This window comes from Chenopodium album, chromosome 3 (assembly GCF_948465745.1).
Source record: "Chenopodium album chromosome 3, dcCheAlbu1.1, whole genome shotgun sequence".
Taxonomy (NCBI): domain Eukaryota; kingdom Viridiplantae; phylum Streptophyta; class Magnoliopsida; order Caryophyllales; family Amaranthaceae; genus Chenopodium; species Chenopodium album.
This window is the reverse complement of record NC_137836.1, coordinates 33030485-33047354: the sequence shown is the minus strand read 5'-3', so window position 1 is coordinate 33047354 and position 16870 is coordinate 33030485. Positions and strand designations below refer to the sequence as shown.

Genomic DNA, 16870 nt, shown 5'->3' with positions numbered 1-16870 from the left:
CAGCCGTTTTATTTTTTGGATAGAAACGGGTTAGAAATTCCTTTGTAACCTCGTCCCATGTAGTTAGACAATTCGGCTTAACCTCCTTGTCTAGCCATTCCAAAGAACGCCCAATGAGAGAAAAGGGAAAGAGCTTGAGGCGGATAAATTCTTGGGAAACTCCGTTCACCTTGATAGTATTGCAATATTTTTAAAATTCCTTGAGATGATTTAGCGGGCTCTCATGATTGGCTCCACTAAATTTTCGCCTCTCCATCAAAGTGATCATAGCCGGCCTAATTTCAAAATCATTTGTCGGTGTTGTGGGTGGAGCAATTCCACTCTCAAATCTATATGCACCGGGAATCCCCAATTCTTTCAATGCCACTCTCGGATTCTTTTCCATTCTTGCTTGTTCTACTTGTTGCGGTTCTTCCTCACTTTAAATGCTAGAGCTAAAAGATCGCCTAGCAACCCTTAGTCTTGTAGGTTGATCACTTTTAGTCTAATTAATCACATGCACAACTATGTCAACCAATTTAATTGCAACAATCAATCAATCAAGGATCATCAAATAGAAAAAATCATCAATCAAGCATGCTTCCCCTTCTCCCTAGCAACTAATCTACTCACTAATCATGGTGAAATCTAAAGCCAAAACAAATTCAATCACAAACATATTCATCTCAAGCTAAATCAAAAGGAGGTATAATCAATTCAACAAATTCTCAAAACTAAATAAAAATCCAAACCAAACATTAAAGCATAAAAGAAAATTGCAATTGAAGTAAATTCAAAGGAAAGAGATCTCACAAACATAGATTGATATGAAAAAGAATTCCAAACTTGATTGAAGAAACAATGTTGAATTACAAATCAAATTCAAGGATTACAATCTCTCCTTCCTCTCCAACTTCTCTCTTGTTTCTCTCTCTAAAACCTAAGCAAATGAAATTATCTAAAAGTTAGCCTTTAAAAGGATTTACAAGAGTATATATAGATAAAGAAGAAAAAATGATTAGCCGCGGGCGCACAGAAATGGGTACGGAACCCATAACTAACTCTGCAGGCAATCTTGGCAAAACCCGCGCCCGCGGCGATGTCACCTGCGCCCGCAGCTCAGAGCGCGATTGATTCCTGGTTCTAGGTGAAGTAGGGAGCCACGGTCTCTCTATCTGGAGCGGCCTCTCAAAAATCTCTGTGCCCGCTGCTAGACCGCGGCTAGGGCGCGGAGAGTTTCTACCTAAAATAACCAAAATGATGCACTTAGCTCGCGCCCGCGGAAATGAGAAGAAGCAGAGCGCCCTCTTCGAGCCCTCTCCAAGAGGCTTGAAACTCCTTTGCTTAGCTCTTTTTGCTCCTCTTGAATCCTTTGCAAAGCTAAGTCCTTAGGCACCTACAAAAGAAACCAAAGAGAGAAAATAGAAGAGAAAAAGAGAAATATAAAAGGAAAACATGAGGAAAAGCACATAAAGGAAAGTAAAACAAGAAAAAAGAAGAAATAGAGAAACTAAAGGAGAAATGACCAAAATGATAAAAGAAAAGCATGAAAAATAAGGTGAAAATATCCTAAAACACTACCCTATGAGTTCCATTAATGACACTCATTAGGAAACCGTTCACAGGCTGAAGGTTACACCCCTTAACGATCCAGGAGATCGTTAACTCTAATAGGTCTGGAACCATGACTAGAAGTTCGGGGATGAAGGTACAAATCCAACCTAAAAGAGATTGAATCTACCCTAAAAACAGGCCTCTACTTTATTCTTCTCGTATTCATGTGTGATTTCTGACTAACATACAATTAATAAATTTACCCTAAATCTGTTTATCTATGTTGATTGAATATTAGTGCACAAATAAAAATATTATTGGCGATCACTTGAATTATAATCATATTAATCCTAAATAAGATTATTAATTATCTTATTAAGCGTGATTACAAATACAAAAATTCCTTTTAAATATGCATAAAAGGTGGGATCAAGAAATTAAAATAAATAATATCAAGCAACATAATCATAATCATCAAAATAATAATCATAATCATATTCATCTTAAAGCATAATATTAGCAAGATCCTAGGCATGATACTAACAAGATTAATAACAAACCCTAGCATGTCAAATAATATTAAAGATCAAAGCTTTAGCCCTAACATGATACTAACGTGATATTAGGAAAGAAATAGGAAGCATCATTGTGATCATTCTTGATAATAGAAATATTAATTAACCCTAAACACGATACTAGGAAGCAATAAAACATCCTAATATAATACTAGGAATCAATAAAACAGTTAAAGTACTTACTTCTATGCCTCGTACCTCTTTCTAATAACAAAATACTCACGTTGGTAACTTCAAGGAAAATAATTAATCAGTAAAACTAAATTAAATAATTGAAATAGAGATTTGGGACCAAACCCTCAGAAATATCAAACTTTTCACGTCTAGGGCGAAGGCAACTTCGAACTTGGCTATGTGTTTCCAAAGCTAATGTATGAGAAATTTTAAGAGAGGGAAGGTGTAGACAAAGAAAAGAGAGAGAGAAAAAGATAGAAGATTGTAGATGTAGATGTAGATGATTTGAAAACAGGGAGATACGACCCCTATGTATAAGAAAAATAACACAGGACTGAAGAAAATTATGTTAAAAATATAAATCCTCCTATCGCAAACGACAGGAGCCAGCGCCTAACGGCGAGCTCGTCGCGAAGGCCAACGCCAGGCGACGAAGGTCAGCGCCTGGCAACGACTCTGTCGTCTCGCGCCGGTCCAAAAGTCAGGGCGCTTTTCCACGCATAATTACCTTCATCATCGGTTGCAGGTAATTATGCGTTCGTGTAGTTTTCGAAATCAGATTTAATATATTTTATTCTAAATAAAACATTCTTTTAAAAGTACGATTAATAGGCCCTCCTCTAGATCATCGGGCCACCTTTAAAAATCATTGGGCCTAATCTAATTTAATGCATAACTTCCTCATAAGTCATCGGAATTGGGCCTATAATATATCATTAGAAAGCTCTTTTCGAGCCCAATCCCACTACACTATTATCAGACCTTTATTATGGACCAAACCAAGTTGGCCTGACTATTTTTCATAAACAGGAGTAAGAAAAGAAATATTTTTAGAAAACAAAAAGAGAAATATTTTAATAAAAACATCCTCATCACTAGACTTTTCACACTCTCACTTCGTTCGATAATCAAATGACGTGAAAGGTATTCATCACCGAGTTTGGTTTTGGGGAAACACATTTGGGTGTTTACAAATACCTTTCACTTCATTTGATTATCGAACGAAGTGAAAGTGTGAAACACTACTAGCAATAGGCCTATTTCCGACAGACTGGTTCTGACGGACACGTAAATCCGTCGCAAAAATAGGAATTTACGACGGAAAAAAAATCCTTTGGAAATTTCCGACAGATTTTCAAAATCCGTCGGAATATATGGGCTTTTCGACGGAAAATTCCGTCGGAATTTTTTTTTTCTTTTTTTAAATACACCGAAACCCTAACATTCAACCCTCTTTTATTTCATTGAGCCGCAACTCCTCCCCCTTTTCATTCAGTTTCTCGCTTCCCCTTCTCTCTCCTCTCTTACTCTTCAATTTCTCGATCTTCCCCTGTCTTCTCTTTCTCTCTCAAATCCTCCTTCCTCCTTCCTCCTCCCTCCTCCCTCCTCGGTCACCTTCTCCCTCCACTTTCTCTTATCTCATAGTCTCCTCTCTCCATAATTTTTGTATTTTCTCCTCCTCTTCTTTCCTCATTCTCTTTCTCAATTCGAACTGAACTATTTTCTCAAGATAAGGGTTCTCACGGTCGCCAATGGTTCTCTTTCTATTTCATACATATTAATGGTTTATACGGCCAAATTCGACCATAAAATCTATATATCTAGAGGTTTCAGGGTCAAATTTAGCCGTATTAAACCAAATTCAGGTGGAAATTCGAAGCTTTGGTTGTTAAGGTATGTTTTCTAGTTTTAGGTTTTGTTTTTTTTTTTTTTTTTGTTTTTTTTTTTGTTGTGATTCTGGTTTTTGGAGGTGGTGGTGGTTTTTGGATGGATGTTGGTAGTATTAGGGTTGTAGATCTGGGTTTGTCTTGGTGGTAGATGTTGATTTGGACGGGTTAGGGTGGTGAAAATGGTCATTTCGAGTTAGTGGGTGGTCTGGTTCGGGTTAGTGGGTGGGTCTGGTTTGGGTTATGGTGGGTGGATCTGGTTCAGGTAAAGATAGGATAGTTTAGATCTGGGCTAGAGTGGCGGTGGGTGAGGGGTAGAGGCTGGTTGTGGGTGATGTGGGGATAGTGGCGGTGGTGGTCTGCTGTTGGGGCCAGGGTGGTGACATGTCGTGCCCTTGGGTGGTGCGCGTGTTTTTTTTTAATTGAAATACTTTCCGACGGAAATTCCGTCGCTACATTTTGACAGACACGATTTCGTCGGAAAGTTGCAATTGACTTTGCTGGAGCCTGAAGATCTGTTCCGACAACAGAATTCCGTCGGAAATTCCGTCGTAAAAAAGTTTTCGACGGAAATTTCGTTGAAATATGCCGTTTTTCCTACAAAGGGTTTTCCGACAACCAGTTCCGACGGAATTCCGTCAAAAAGGGCTTTTCCGACAGATTTCAGGGTGTTTGCGACGGAAAAATTCCGTAGGAAATGGCTTGTTTTCTAGTAGTGAAAAGTCTAGTGATGTGGATGTTTTTATTAAAATCTCTCTCTTTCTTTTTTTGAAAATGTTTTTTCTTACACTCTATTTATGAAAAGAGCTAGTCTAATTCAGTTTGGTTCATGATTAGGGTCCAATAATAGTGTAGTTGGATTGGGCTCAGAAAGAGTTTTCCAACGATATATAGTAAGCCCAATTCTGATCAATAATGTGGAAGTTATGGATTAAATTAAATGTGACCCAATGATCTAGAGGAGGGTCTATTTATTATTATTCCTAAAGTTATTATGATTGATTTTAATCTTCTAGAATTATATCTAGAAGGTTCCTTTTAATTCTAGTGAGATTAGGATTAATAATTATATTTAAAAGAGTTTTTTTTTAATAAAATATGTGTTTTATCATAAACTTGATTTTAATCTGCTGGACGCGGAGTTAGCTGCTTAGTCGTATTAAGAAGATGATTCTGCGTACAAAGCGCGTTTTAATTATGGCTTAACGGGAGACGACAAAGTTGTCGCCTAGCGCTTACAGTTGTTGCTTGGCATTGACAGCTGTCACCTGGCGCTGCTCTTTTCGTCTGGCGCTCACTCCTGTTATTGGAGACAAGAGATATTTTATTCCAAATAAGACTTAATTTGATTCTGAGCTACTTTTTCTGTAAATAAGGGTCGTATCTCCCCGTCTTTAATAATCATTTACAATCATCATTTCCTCTCTCTCTCTCTGTCTCTTTATTCTTTTCCTAAACCTTCCCTCACAAAATTCCACATTGATTAGTTCTAGACACACCTAACCAAGTTCGAAGTTGCCTTTGACCTAGACGTGAAAGGTATACGAGGCATCCAAGTAAGTAATTTAATGGTTATTTTGATATAGAAATCATGATTTGATTATTTTAATTCCTAGTACCATGTTAGGATGTCTTTATTGCTTCCTAGTATCATGTTTAGGGTAATAACTAAAATTTCTAATATCATGTTGTTTCTGGTATCATGTTTAGTTTTGTTCTTATTCATTCCTAATATCATGTTAGTATCGTGTTAGGGCTAAAGCTTTGATCTGTAATGTTTAGTGACATGCTAGGGTTTGTTATTAATCATGTTAGTATCATGCCTAGGATCTTGCTAATAATATTATTATGCTTTATTGAGAATATTATTATTATGATGCTGATTTGTTATCAATATTATTATGTTGCTTGATATTATTATTATTATTGTTTGATCACACCTTTTATGCATATTTAAAGGGAATTTGTACTTGTAATCACGCTTAATAAGATAATTAATAATCTTGTTTAGGCTAATATGATTATAATTCAAGTGATTGCCAATAATATATTTGTTTGTGCATTAATATTCAACCAACATAGATTAAACATGTTTAAAGTTAACCTATTGATTGCATGTTAGTCAGAAAGCGCACATGAATACGAGAAGAATAAAATAGAGGCCTATTTTTAGGGCAGATTCAATCTCTTTTAGGTTGGATTTGTACCTTCATCCCCGAACTTCTAGTCATGGTTCCAGACTTATTGGAGTTAACAATCTCTAGGATCGTTAAGAGGTGTAACCTTCACCCTGTGAACGATTTACAAGTTCCTAAAACTTGTTGGCGACTTTTTTACTCTTGCTTCCTTCCCTTTTGACGCCACCATGCTTAAATGTTTGATCACAGTGGGGCTCAATTGTGGAATTCTTGAAATATTCCCTACAGTTTTTTTGGCGACTCCACAGGGGAGGATTTCTATTAAAATTCCTAAAATTTATTTTGTCAATGATTTAGAATGAGTGGATGAGACTCGAAAAGTTCTAAGTATATCATGTGCATAATTTTTATTTACATTATTACCATAAGCATAAAAAGGTTTGAAATGAAAAACCATCCATAAAGCGTTTAAAGTATATGATTTTTACACGTAGGAAATTAGTGAAATACCTTTAACAACTAAAATTGAAATGACGCTACGAAAAAAACTAGAAAATTTAAGAATAGTAAGCTGCCGAGGCGTGTAGGAATTAGCGCTGAGAAAACGGCGTCATCGCCGAGAGATGGATTTGTCGCCTAGCGACAGTACTTGTCATCTGGCGACAGTGGCATCGTCTGGCGACAGACAGCAGACGATGACACTGTTTACTCATGCCAAATTCTTCCAATACCAAGCCAGAAATCTACCTTCTTGTTTCGACTAGTTTTCTAGTACTTTTTGCAAAGTTTTACTTCCTGATTGAGTTTTTCCTTTTTTTACGAAACCCATATGTGTTCTACATATGGCCATAACCCTCTGGGAATTCACGCTCCATCTTCCCAATCAAACGCTCTTGGAATCGAAGGGTACATCTGAGTTTGTTGAATTCACCAAACCATGGAAGCGAGTTTAACTCACGGGGTCCCATCCCCTCGCGCCAACCCTTCCAAAGGTAAGGCTTCCGTGCGGTGCATCCACACTCATAACCATGGACCCTTTTTAACTAACCCATATCCTGAACTTTAGAGAACTAGAGGCATGGTTAGGTTTTAAACTCATTGCATCATATTATGACTATCTTCCTACTCGTGCATTATTTGTCTATGCATCACCTATATGTGTTTTCAATAACCGTTTATTTCGCTTGTGAATGAGTCTAAATGATTTAATTAATGACTAAAGGACTTTACTAAATTACATAATGACAAGGGGTTGGAACTAGGTCGTCATCTAATTCTCCCTAAGTCAAACTAAATTTGTAAACACTTAACAAACCTTATACGAGTATAGAGGCAAGCTAAGGGTCGAACCCAAAGGAATGAATCAAAGCTATGCTATAACCTAATGTAAAGCTAAATCAAAGAATTGTCAATGGTTGAGAATGGTAACTAGGATAACAAGAATCAAGAATTCAATCAAATTGCTAAACACTAGGGATATAGGTTCCACATGCAAGCTTAACAATCATGCTAATTGATAGATCACCCAATTGATTCAAACATTGCAAGGGACAAACAATAATTGCAATCAAAGGAATTCAAAGGTTATCTCCTATAAACCAAACTAGGGCTCACTAAGAATGATTAACAAGGAGAACCAAAATCAAATTCAATCAATTAAAGCAATTCCCAAATCATTGTCCGTGTCATTGGAATTTGCAATGCAATCAGGATTAATCTTATAGGTTGATCACTCCTAGTCTAGTTAATCACATGCACAACTATGTCAACCAATTTAATTGCAACATTTCAATCAATCAAGGATCAACAACTAGCCAAAAATCATCAATCAAGCATGCTTCCCCTTCTCCCTAACAACTAATTACTCACTAATCACGGTGAGATTGAAATCCAAAAAAAATTCAATAACAAACATATTCATCTCAAGCTAAATCAAAAGGAAATACAATCAATCAACAAATTCTCAAAACTAAATCAAAATCCAAACCAAACATTTAAGCATAAAAGTAAGTTGCAATTGAAGTAAATTCAAAGGAAAGAAATCTCACAAACTTTGTTTGATAGAAAGAACAATTCCAAACTTGATTAAAGAAACAATGTTGAATTACAAATCATATCAAATCCAAGGATTACAATCTCTACTTTCTTTCTAACTTATCTCTAGTTTCACTCTCTAAAAACTAAGCAAATGAAATATTATCTAAAAGTTTCCTCTTAAAAGGATTTACAAGAGTATATATAGAAAAAGAAGAAGAACTAATCGGCCGCGCCCTCTTCAAGAAGACTTTGTGGGCGCGCAAAAATGGGACGGAACCTATAACTAACTTTGCGAGCAATTTGGGCAAAACCCGCGCCCGCGGCAGATGCCCTATTCCAGGTGAAGCAGGGGGCCGCGATCTCTCTATTCTGGAGTGGCCTCTCTAGATCCTTCGCGCCCGCGGCTGGACGGCGGCCAGGGCGCAAAGAGTTCCTGCCCAAAATCACCAAAAAGAAACACATATCCCGCGCCCGCGGCGATGAGAAGATGTAGAGCGCCCTCTCTGAGCCATCTCTAAGAGGCTTGAAACTCCTTTGCTTAGCTCTTTTTGCTCCTCTTGAATCCTTTGCAAAGCTAAGTCCTTAGGCACCAACAAAAGAAACCAAAGAGAGAAAATAGAAGAGAAAAAGAGCAATATAAAAGGAAAACACGAGGAAAAACACATAAAGGAAAGTAAAACACGAAGAAAGAAGAAATAGAAAAACTAAAGGAGAAATGACCAAAATGATAAAAGAAAAGCATGAAAAATATAGTGAAAATATCCTAAAACACTACCTTATGAGTGCCATAAATGACACTCATCAAATTAATTAATTAATAAATGGTTAAAGTCTAAATAAATTGATCAATTTTGACTTAGTACGACTTTAGGTTTGTCCCTTTAGAGTAAAAATACTAGAAACAGTCACAGGCATTTTCCAACAATGGCGCAGAGGTTTGGAATATAGTACCACGCGCTAGTTATTAGCGCAAGGCGAGAATGTTGTCGTCTGGGGCTAATCCTTAGCGTTTGGCGACAGTCCTGTCATTCGGTGACAATCCATGTTTTGTGCTCGAATCTTCACGGCGAGTCTAATTAATCAATTTTTTTAAACGGTTTAATCAGTTTTTTAATGACAGTAATCATGTTCAGTCCTTAATTGAGTCTAGGCACATAGTCCCATGGTCTCACACAAGAGTCAATGCATGTCACTCACAATCACTATTAAAGCACACTCTTAATATGTATGTCACATTTTGACCATGTCTAGAGATTCTTTTATTCGCATATTTTCCTTCATTTTTTTATGGGGGTAAGTCAGATATTAATACTCCAATTAAACCATACTAGTTTGAAATATCAATCCTCTAATTAGACCATACTTGTTTGAACCCTTACTTGATTCCAAAAAAATTCACCCTATTTCTGTTTTTTTTTTTAAAAAAAACAATAAAGTCAAAGACAATTTTAGTCAAGTCATTAAAACAAATAAATGGTTTAGTTTACCGTGCTTGGTCAAGAAAGGAAGTGCGATTAATCAAGGAAAACACCTTTGTTCAAGTACTTCTTTTTGACAAACACTTCAGTTGGAAAAGAAAAGCTAAGAAGATAATGGCAACTCAAGAAGAAGTCAACGATCTTAGGAAGGACGTGGCCAACTTAACTGAATTGATGAAGACTATGGCTCTTTAGATTAATGACCCTGTGAAACAACAACAAATGGAGCTCATGTAAGAAATCTTGAGCAAACTATCCAACGACTATATATAGATTCCAGGGCATTAGCTCACAAGGGGTCCCAGTGGACAAGGAACTTCTTCCGCGGAAGTTCAATGCCAATGACATCCCTAGGTTCAAGGCAAAGACAATCCTTACTTCCATCTAAGGGATTTCGAGACCATAATGAATATTAAGGGGATAGATAGGAAAGTCTTTCATTCATTATTTTCTCTATATCTTGAAACCGTTTGTCAACAATGGTTTTTCCCTTGACAAAGAGAAATCCTCTACTTGGGGTGCCATTGTAAACGCTTTCATTGATATGTATAAATGTAATACTCAAGATGAAACTGATCATAGGGAACTTGAGATACTTAAACAAAAAGAGAATGAAGGTTTTACTTCTTTCTTTAATAAGAGGAAGAAAACCTCTGCTAAAATGATTGAAGTGCCTACTGAAAAAGAATCTGTGAGATTATTCATAAAGAATCTCCTGGAAAAGTATTCCAAACATCTCAAGTACCAAAGCAACTTGAATACTTTTAAGGCCTTTTATGACATTGGAATTAATATTGAAGATGACCTTGCAAAGCAAAAAGCTACTAACACTAGCTCCAACAGTGGTTGGAAAGGAAAGAAGAACGATAATACTTCTTCTTCCAAAACCACCCACTCAAATAATGTTAGAACCTTTAATTTGAATGAAGTCCTCACAATGAACAGTCAAGGACAATTCGTTCTTCTTCATCCGCCATTGATGATGAGCTCCGTACTGTTTCTTGTTGTGATAGTGTGTTAAATTTTGATAATCCAACTCCTATTTTGATGCTTGAGAATTCTAGGAGTAATATGAATGAATTTTCCCCAATTTCTGAGAACCTCGATTTGCAATCCTCTGTTTTTCGATCCCCTAGCTCTATTTCTGTAGCTCGATTGAATTGGAGGGAGAGCTTGTTTCAGGGGACTAGGGATGAGGGGGTAGACCTTTCTGGGGGGGAGAAATGATTCTATAAGGGATAGATGTGATAAGGTTAAAATCAATTTGGAAGATGTGCAACCAGAGATTGATTTCTAGAATTCTTTAATTGTTTGTCATGTGATTGGAATCAAACCACCATTGCCTATTATTAATGGGTTTGTTAGAAGAATTTGGGGCAAATTTGGTATAGACAAGGTTTCTTTAATGGAAAATGGGATTTTCCTTGTTCAATTCGGGATTGCTGATGCTAGAGATAGAGTGTTGGTTTCAAGACCTGTTTGGTTTGATAACAAGCCTGTAATAATGAAAAAATGGGTAGCGAGAATGGACCTTACTGATGAACCAGTGGATCTAGTCCCTATTTGGGTGAGGATGCCTAGTTTAAACCTGATGTATTGGGGACAAAAAGCTCTAAAGAAGCCGGCTTCACTGGTTAGAAAGCCTATTAAGACAAATAAGGCAACTGCAACTAAGAAGACTGGAGTACGCTTGAATTGTGGTGGAGGTTAAGTTCAATGCTGAGTTACCAGAACTCATTGAGTTCCTAGATGAGCTTGGTAACACAGTCAAGTAGGAAGTGAAATATGAATGGAAGCCTAGGGTGCGTAGGGTGTGTGGTGGAATTGGACATGATGATGCTCAGTGTCCTAATCATAAATTCCAAGCTAGGAAATTGGAGGAATTGCAAGCTGAGAAAAACAAAAAGCTGAATAAACAAAAGAAAAAGCCATAAAGAGTCTGGAAGCCAGTTCAAAAATCTGATTCTCAGGATCAGTATGCTGGGAGCAGGACAAATATCTTGAATGATGATTTGCAGACTGATGATGCTTGTCAAATACCCCAGCTTGTGAAGCCAGGGGTGATTTTAATCAATGGCAGTGGTAACAGATTCAGTGTTCTGGAAGGGGGAGAATGTTCCCACTCTTGTCATGGATAAGATTGGTTTTTGGAATATAAGAGGTCTAAATAAATATAGTAATCTTTGTGATGTTATTTGGGTTATTAGACATCATGGAGTGGGTTTATTTGGACTTATTGAAACAAAGGTTAAGGTTGGGATGTTTGGTGATGTTTTTAGTAGACTTGGTAGTGACTGGTCTGTTTGTGCTAACTACCCTTATCATAAAGGAGGTAGGATTTGGGTGGTTTGGTTATCTCAGTTCTTTGATGTGAATGTGGTGAGATGTGAAGTTAAGTTGATTCATGTTTCTATAACTCACAAAGCTACTGGTTTGAGCTTTGATTGCACTATGGTGTATGGTCTAAATACTACTGGAGCTAGAACTCAGATTTGGGATCAGATTGTTGAGCTCAGTAATAAGATTACAGGCCCATGGATTTTGCAAGGTGACTTTAACAGTGTGCTGAATTTGAATGATAGGATAGGGAGCACTGTTTCCTTAGCTAAGGTTGAGCCTTTCAGATCTTGTCTAAGGCATGCTGGTCTCACTGAGTGGGCTACAGGAGGAATGTTCTATACTTGGAATAATAAACAAGAGGGCAAGGATAGAGTTTGCTCAAAGATTGACATAGTTATTGTTAATAATGAGTGGATGCTGAAATTTGCTGATATGCAAGCTACTTTTTTCCCTGAGGGGTTAATGGATCATAGCCCTTGTGTGATCAATCTGTTTGATTCTGGTAATATTACTAAAAAATCTCTTAGGTTTGTAAACATCTGGGTGGACTCCCCTGACTTCCTTCTTGGGGTTAAGGATGCTTGGTGTAAAATGGTCTCTAGCACTCCTATGTTCCAATGTGTGAGAAAACTGAAAGAGGTGAAGCAGTTTTTGAAAGCAACTAAGATGGGTAGATTCTCTTGAGTGGAGGTTGATGATGCAATTCCTGAGAAACATCTTGAAGAAATCCAGATTAAGTTGCAAAGTGATCTTGGTAATGAGGAGTTGATCAGTCAAGAAAGATTGGCTAGGATTCAATTAACTAAAACTCACACTGATAGATTTAACTTCTTAAAACAAAAGGCTAAAGTTCATTGGCTCAAGGATGGTGACTTGAACACAGCTTTCTTCCATGCTATGATCAGGAAGAGAAGACTTCAGAACAGTATTTACTCTATTATAACTGAGGAGGGAGTGGTTATTTTAGACCCAGGGCAGATGTGTGATGCTTTTCTGTAGTATTATCAAGGTTTACTTGGTACTGAGACTCATATGAATGGCAATATCCATCACGGAGTCATTGCTGAAGGTAAAGTGCTTTCTGAAGACCAGGGCATCAATATCTGCAGGGATTTTTGTGAGCATGATGTTAAGAAAGCTTTGTGGAGTATTGAGGATGACAAAGCTCCTGGGCCTGATGGGTTTTCTAGCAAATTTTTCAAGGCTACCTGGAGCTTGATTGGTTCTGATATCACTAAGGTTGTTTTGGACTTTTTTAGTTCAGGCAAACTTCTTAAGCAAATTAATGCTACCACTCTTACTTTGATCCCTAAAGTTGAGCATGCTAATAGGGTCACTCAATTTAGACCAATTTCTTGCTGTAATGTGGTCTACAAGATCATTTCTAAAATGATTTGTGATAGGCTGAAGGAAGTTTTTCCTGAGTTGATTGATGGTTGTCAAGGAGCTTTTGTGTCTGAGAGATCTATCTTTGATAATATTCCGATTTGTCAGGATATGCTGAAAGCTTATAGTAATAAGAGGAAGCCTCCCAGATGTACCATAAAGGTTGATCTGAGGAAAGCTTATGACTCTGTTAATTGGAGATTTATTCATGAGATGCTGAGTGCTCTTAATTTTCCTACCAAGTTCATCTCCTAGATCATGCAGTGTGTGACCACTCCTTCCTTCTCTTTATTACTTAATGGTGGGTCCTATGGCTTTTTCAAAGAGAAAAAGGGTGTGAGACAGGGTGATCCTATGTCCCCTCTCTTAATTGTCATTGTAATGGAGTATCTAACCAGGTTGCTCAGGAAAGTTGGTAAGATGAAAGATTTCAAGTTTCACCAGAGATGTGCTCCTTTGGCTCTCAATCACTTGATCTTTGCTGATGATCTGATGCTCTTTTCTTATGGTAACTTTGATTCTGTTAAACTGCTTATTAGAGCCTTAAAAACCTTTGAGGCAAGGTCAGGGCTTCAAGCAAACCTTGACAAAACAGCAATCTACTTTGGGAATGTTCAACAGCAGGTTTAGGACAATATTTTCATGCATTCTGGTTTTGTTACTGGGGACATGCCTTTTAGGTATCTTGGTATCCCTCTAAATGCTAAATACCTGACTGTGAGTGATTATGATAGTCTCATTGATAAAATGTTGATGAGATTGCAATGCTGGAGTAGTAGACATTTGTCCTATACTACTAGAGTTACCCTTATTAACTATGTTCTTATGAGTTTGCATACTTATTGGGCTCAGTGTGTTCTTCTACCCAAGAGAGTGATGGATAAAATCACTCAGCTATGTAGAGCCTTCCTTTGGAGTGGTACTGATGTGTTGTCAAAGTCCCCTCCAATTGCCTGGGATTGGGTTTGCAGACCCAAGAAGTTTGGTTGTTTAGGTATAAGACATTGCAGGAACCGGAACAAAGCTGCCCTGGGAAGCTATGTCTGGAAAATTGCAAAAAAATCTGATTCATTATGGGTCAGAGTGGTTCATGCTGTCTATATCAAAGATGAGGAGTGGTGGGATTATAAACCAAAGAAAGATGCTGGTTGGGCCTGGAAGCTGTTATGTAAGGTTAAAGATGATCTTAGGCAGGGGTTTGAGACTGAGAATTGGATAAACAAAAGATATAGAATCAAAGATGGTTACAAGTGGCTTTAGGGTAACATGGAAAAAGTTAATTAGTATGACTGGGTCTGGAATCATTTTAACATTCCCAAGCATACTTTTATTAACTGGCTTTCAGCTTTGGACAGGCTCAGAACTAGAGATAAATTTGTTCAGTTTGGGGTTTGTGACTCTAGTGACTGTCTTTTATGTGGAGAGGATGCTGAGATCAGTACTCATTTGTTCTTTGCTTATAGCTATAGTGCAAAGGTTATTGATGATGTTGCACATTGGCTTGGACTTCATAATTCCCCTCTGCATTCTCTTAATAATTGGAAGAACTGAAAACAAAGAGGCAAAAACTATATTCAGCAGAAAGTGGTTCTGGCTTTCTTGTCTGCAGTTGTGTACAATATTTGGATGGCTAGGAATCATACTCTTCGGTATAAAGTTGTTCTAAGGCTGGATTTACTTTCGAAAGGGGTAAAGAGGGAAGTTGTGGCTAAATGTCAGCAGATGATCAATCATACATGGAAGATTGAGGATTGTAAATGGTTACAGCACCTCAAAGCCTACATTTAACAGTTTTTTGTTCTTGCTTTATACCCTTCCTAGAAGGTGGTAAGGCTGAACTTAAAATCATGGTGGTTGTTTGCCTTTTTTGTTTAAGGCTTGTGTAGTTTGGGTTCCTGCTCGTCAGGAGTGTACATTATTTCTTTGTACAGTTTTTTTTAATCAATATACTTCTCTTACCTTCCAAAAAAAAGGACAAAAAAAACCATTTAGGATAAACTTTACTCCTATTCGTATGAGTTATGACACCGCATTTGTTCGTCCTCATGCAAAAGGTCTTATAACTTCTATTGGACCATTTGGGAACCCACCAGTCAAAAGGAGAACGGCTAACTGGAACCCCATTACACACTGCAAATACCATCAAGGTAGGGCCATCTTACTAAGAATTGTTAGAAGATAAAGGAAGCTATCCAAGACTTGATTGATAACAATAAACTCCTAGTGCCTCTTGCAAGAAAGAAGCCAAGTATCAACAGTGCACCACTTTATGACTCCTTGGATATTTTTGATGGAGAAAGTTGTGTTGATCCCTCATCTTTAATCAAACCAGTCAAAGAAACTCATGTCCTTGAAGAAGAAGAAGAATTTTTTTTCGATGCTATGAGTGATTGGTCCCCAATTCAACAACCGGCAACTAAAGAAGATGTGTTGCTCTTCATATATACAATGGGGAAAACAATAGACATGTGTAGAAAAGTTCTTGAACGCACAAAGCAAGAACAAAGTAAACATGTCAATGAAGAGGTGACACTTATAAAGACTACTAAGAAGAAGCCATTTTCTCTTCAAATAGTCGAGATACCCAAAAGGAGAAATAAGTCCTACACTCCAATTCGGACCACATATGCGTATATGTTCAAATTTCTCTCGGAGAGTGGAAAGATTAAACCTCTCGGACCGAGACCATTTGAATCACTAAAGAGGACAGACATATTCTACTGTCCATATCATCACTAAGGGGGGGACACACTATAGAACATTGTAAAAAAATTCAAGGATTTAATTTAAAAGTTGATTGATAATAAAAAGTTAGTCCAAATTCCTCAAGAGAAAGATGCTACCATCAATGGAGTTTGGGATGATGAGGACGTTTACCTCAAGGATATGGAGAAAACCCCACACTCCACAATATATCTAGTGGACGATTATTTGGGATGAAGAAGATTCACCGATACACGTTCTCATAAGATCCGGGAGAATGCAACCTCCTATTACCGTGCAACAACCTATTCCTACAACTCAGCAAGTTCTCATACCCATAATAGAAGACAACGATATTGTCAAACAACTAAAGAAGACTAGGTTCAAGATGAATGTATGGAAACTTTTAGGTACATCCCATCAACATTGAGTGGCAGTGATGAATGCTTTTGATAAAATAGGAATAGATTATGAAACCACTCCTGAGGGGTTGGCTAACATTCTCACGAATGATCTTCCTTGTCCCATCAACTTGATCACCTTGTCTGACAAGAACCTACCACCAAAGGGTGACAAACATAACAAGACCTTAAATCTCACAGTAATTTGCAAGAGGATGAATGTCCTAGTGACTCTTGTAGATAATGGATCAACAATTAATATCTATCCACTTCGAACAGCAAGAATGTTGGGAATAAGGGATGAAGACTTGTGTTTGTATACATACGGAATAAGAGCCTATGATAACACTCTTCGTCAAGCCCTTGGTACCATCACCATGAATGTAACGGCAGGAGTCATTAAACATGCTACTACTTTCCATGTAGTAGGCATTAAAG

At 37.5% G+C, this 16870-nt stretch overlaps 1 protein-coding gene across 1 annotated transcript; it reads left to right on the top strand.

The window, feature by feature from the left end:
- The first annotated feature begins 11675 nt into the window (after positions 1-11675).
- On the top strand, positions 11676-13583 carry LOC145624996 (uncharacterized). The gene is made up of 3 exons (XM_081678079.1): positions 11676-12536; positions 12633-12867; positions 12952-13583. The coding sequence occupies exons 1-3, from the start codon at positions 11676-11678 to the stop codon at positions 13581-13583; spliced, it is 1728 nt and encodes a 575-aa protein (XP_081534205.1).
- Positions 13584-16870: the final 3287 nt, after the last annotated feature.

What these genes read in the sequence shown, in the direction of transcription:
- LOC145624996 (XM_081678079.1), top strand. Translation starts at nt 11,676, where the DNA reads ATGGCAGTGGTAACAGATTCAGTGTTCTGGAAGGGGGAGAATGTTCCC. An exon ending in AGGATGCTTGGTGTAAAATG is followed by an intron (nt 12,537 to 12,632) that starts GTCTCTAGCACT and finishes TCTTGAGTGGAG; the next exon opens with GTTGATGATGCAATTCCTGA. An exon ending in GAAGAGAAGACTTCAGAACA is followed by an intron (nt 12,868 to 12,951) that starts GTATTTACTCTA and finishes AGTATTATCAAG; the next exon opens with GTTTACTTGGTACTGAGACT.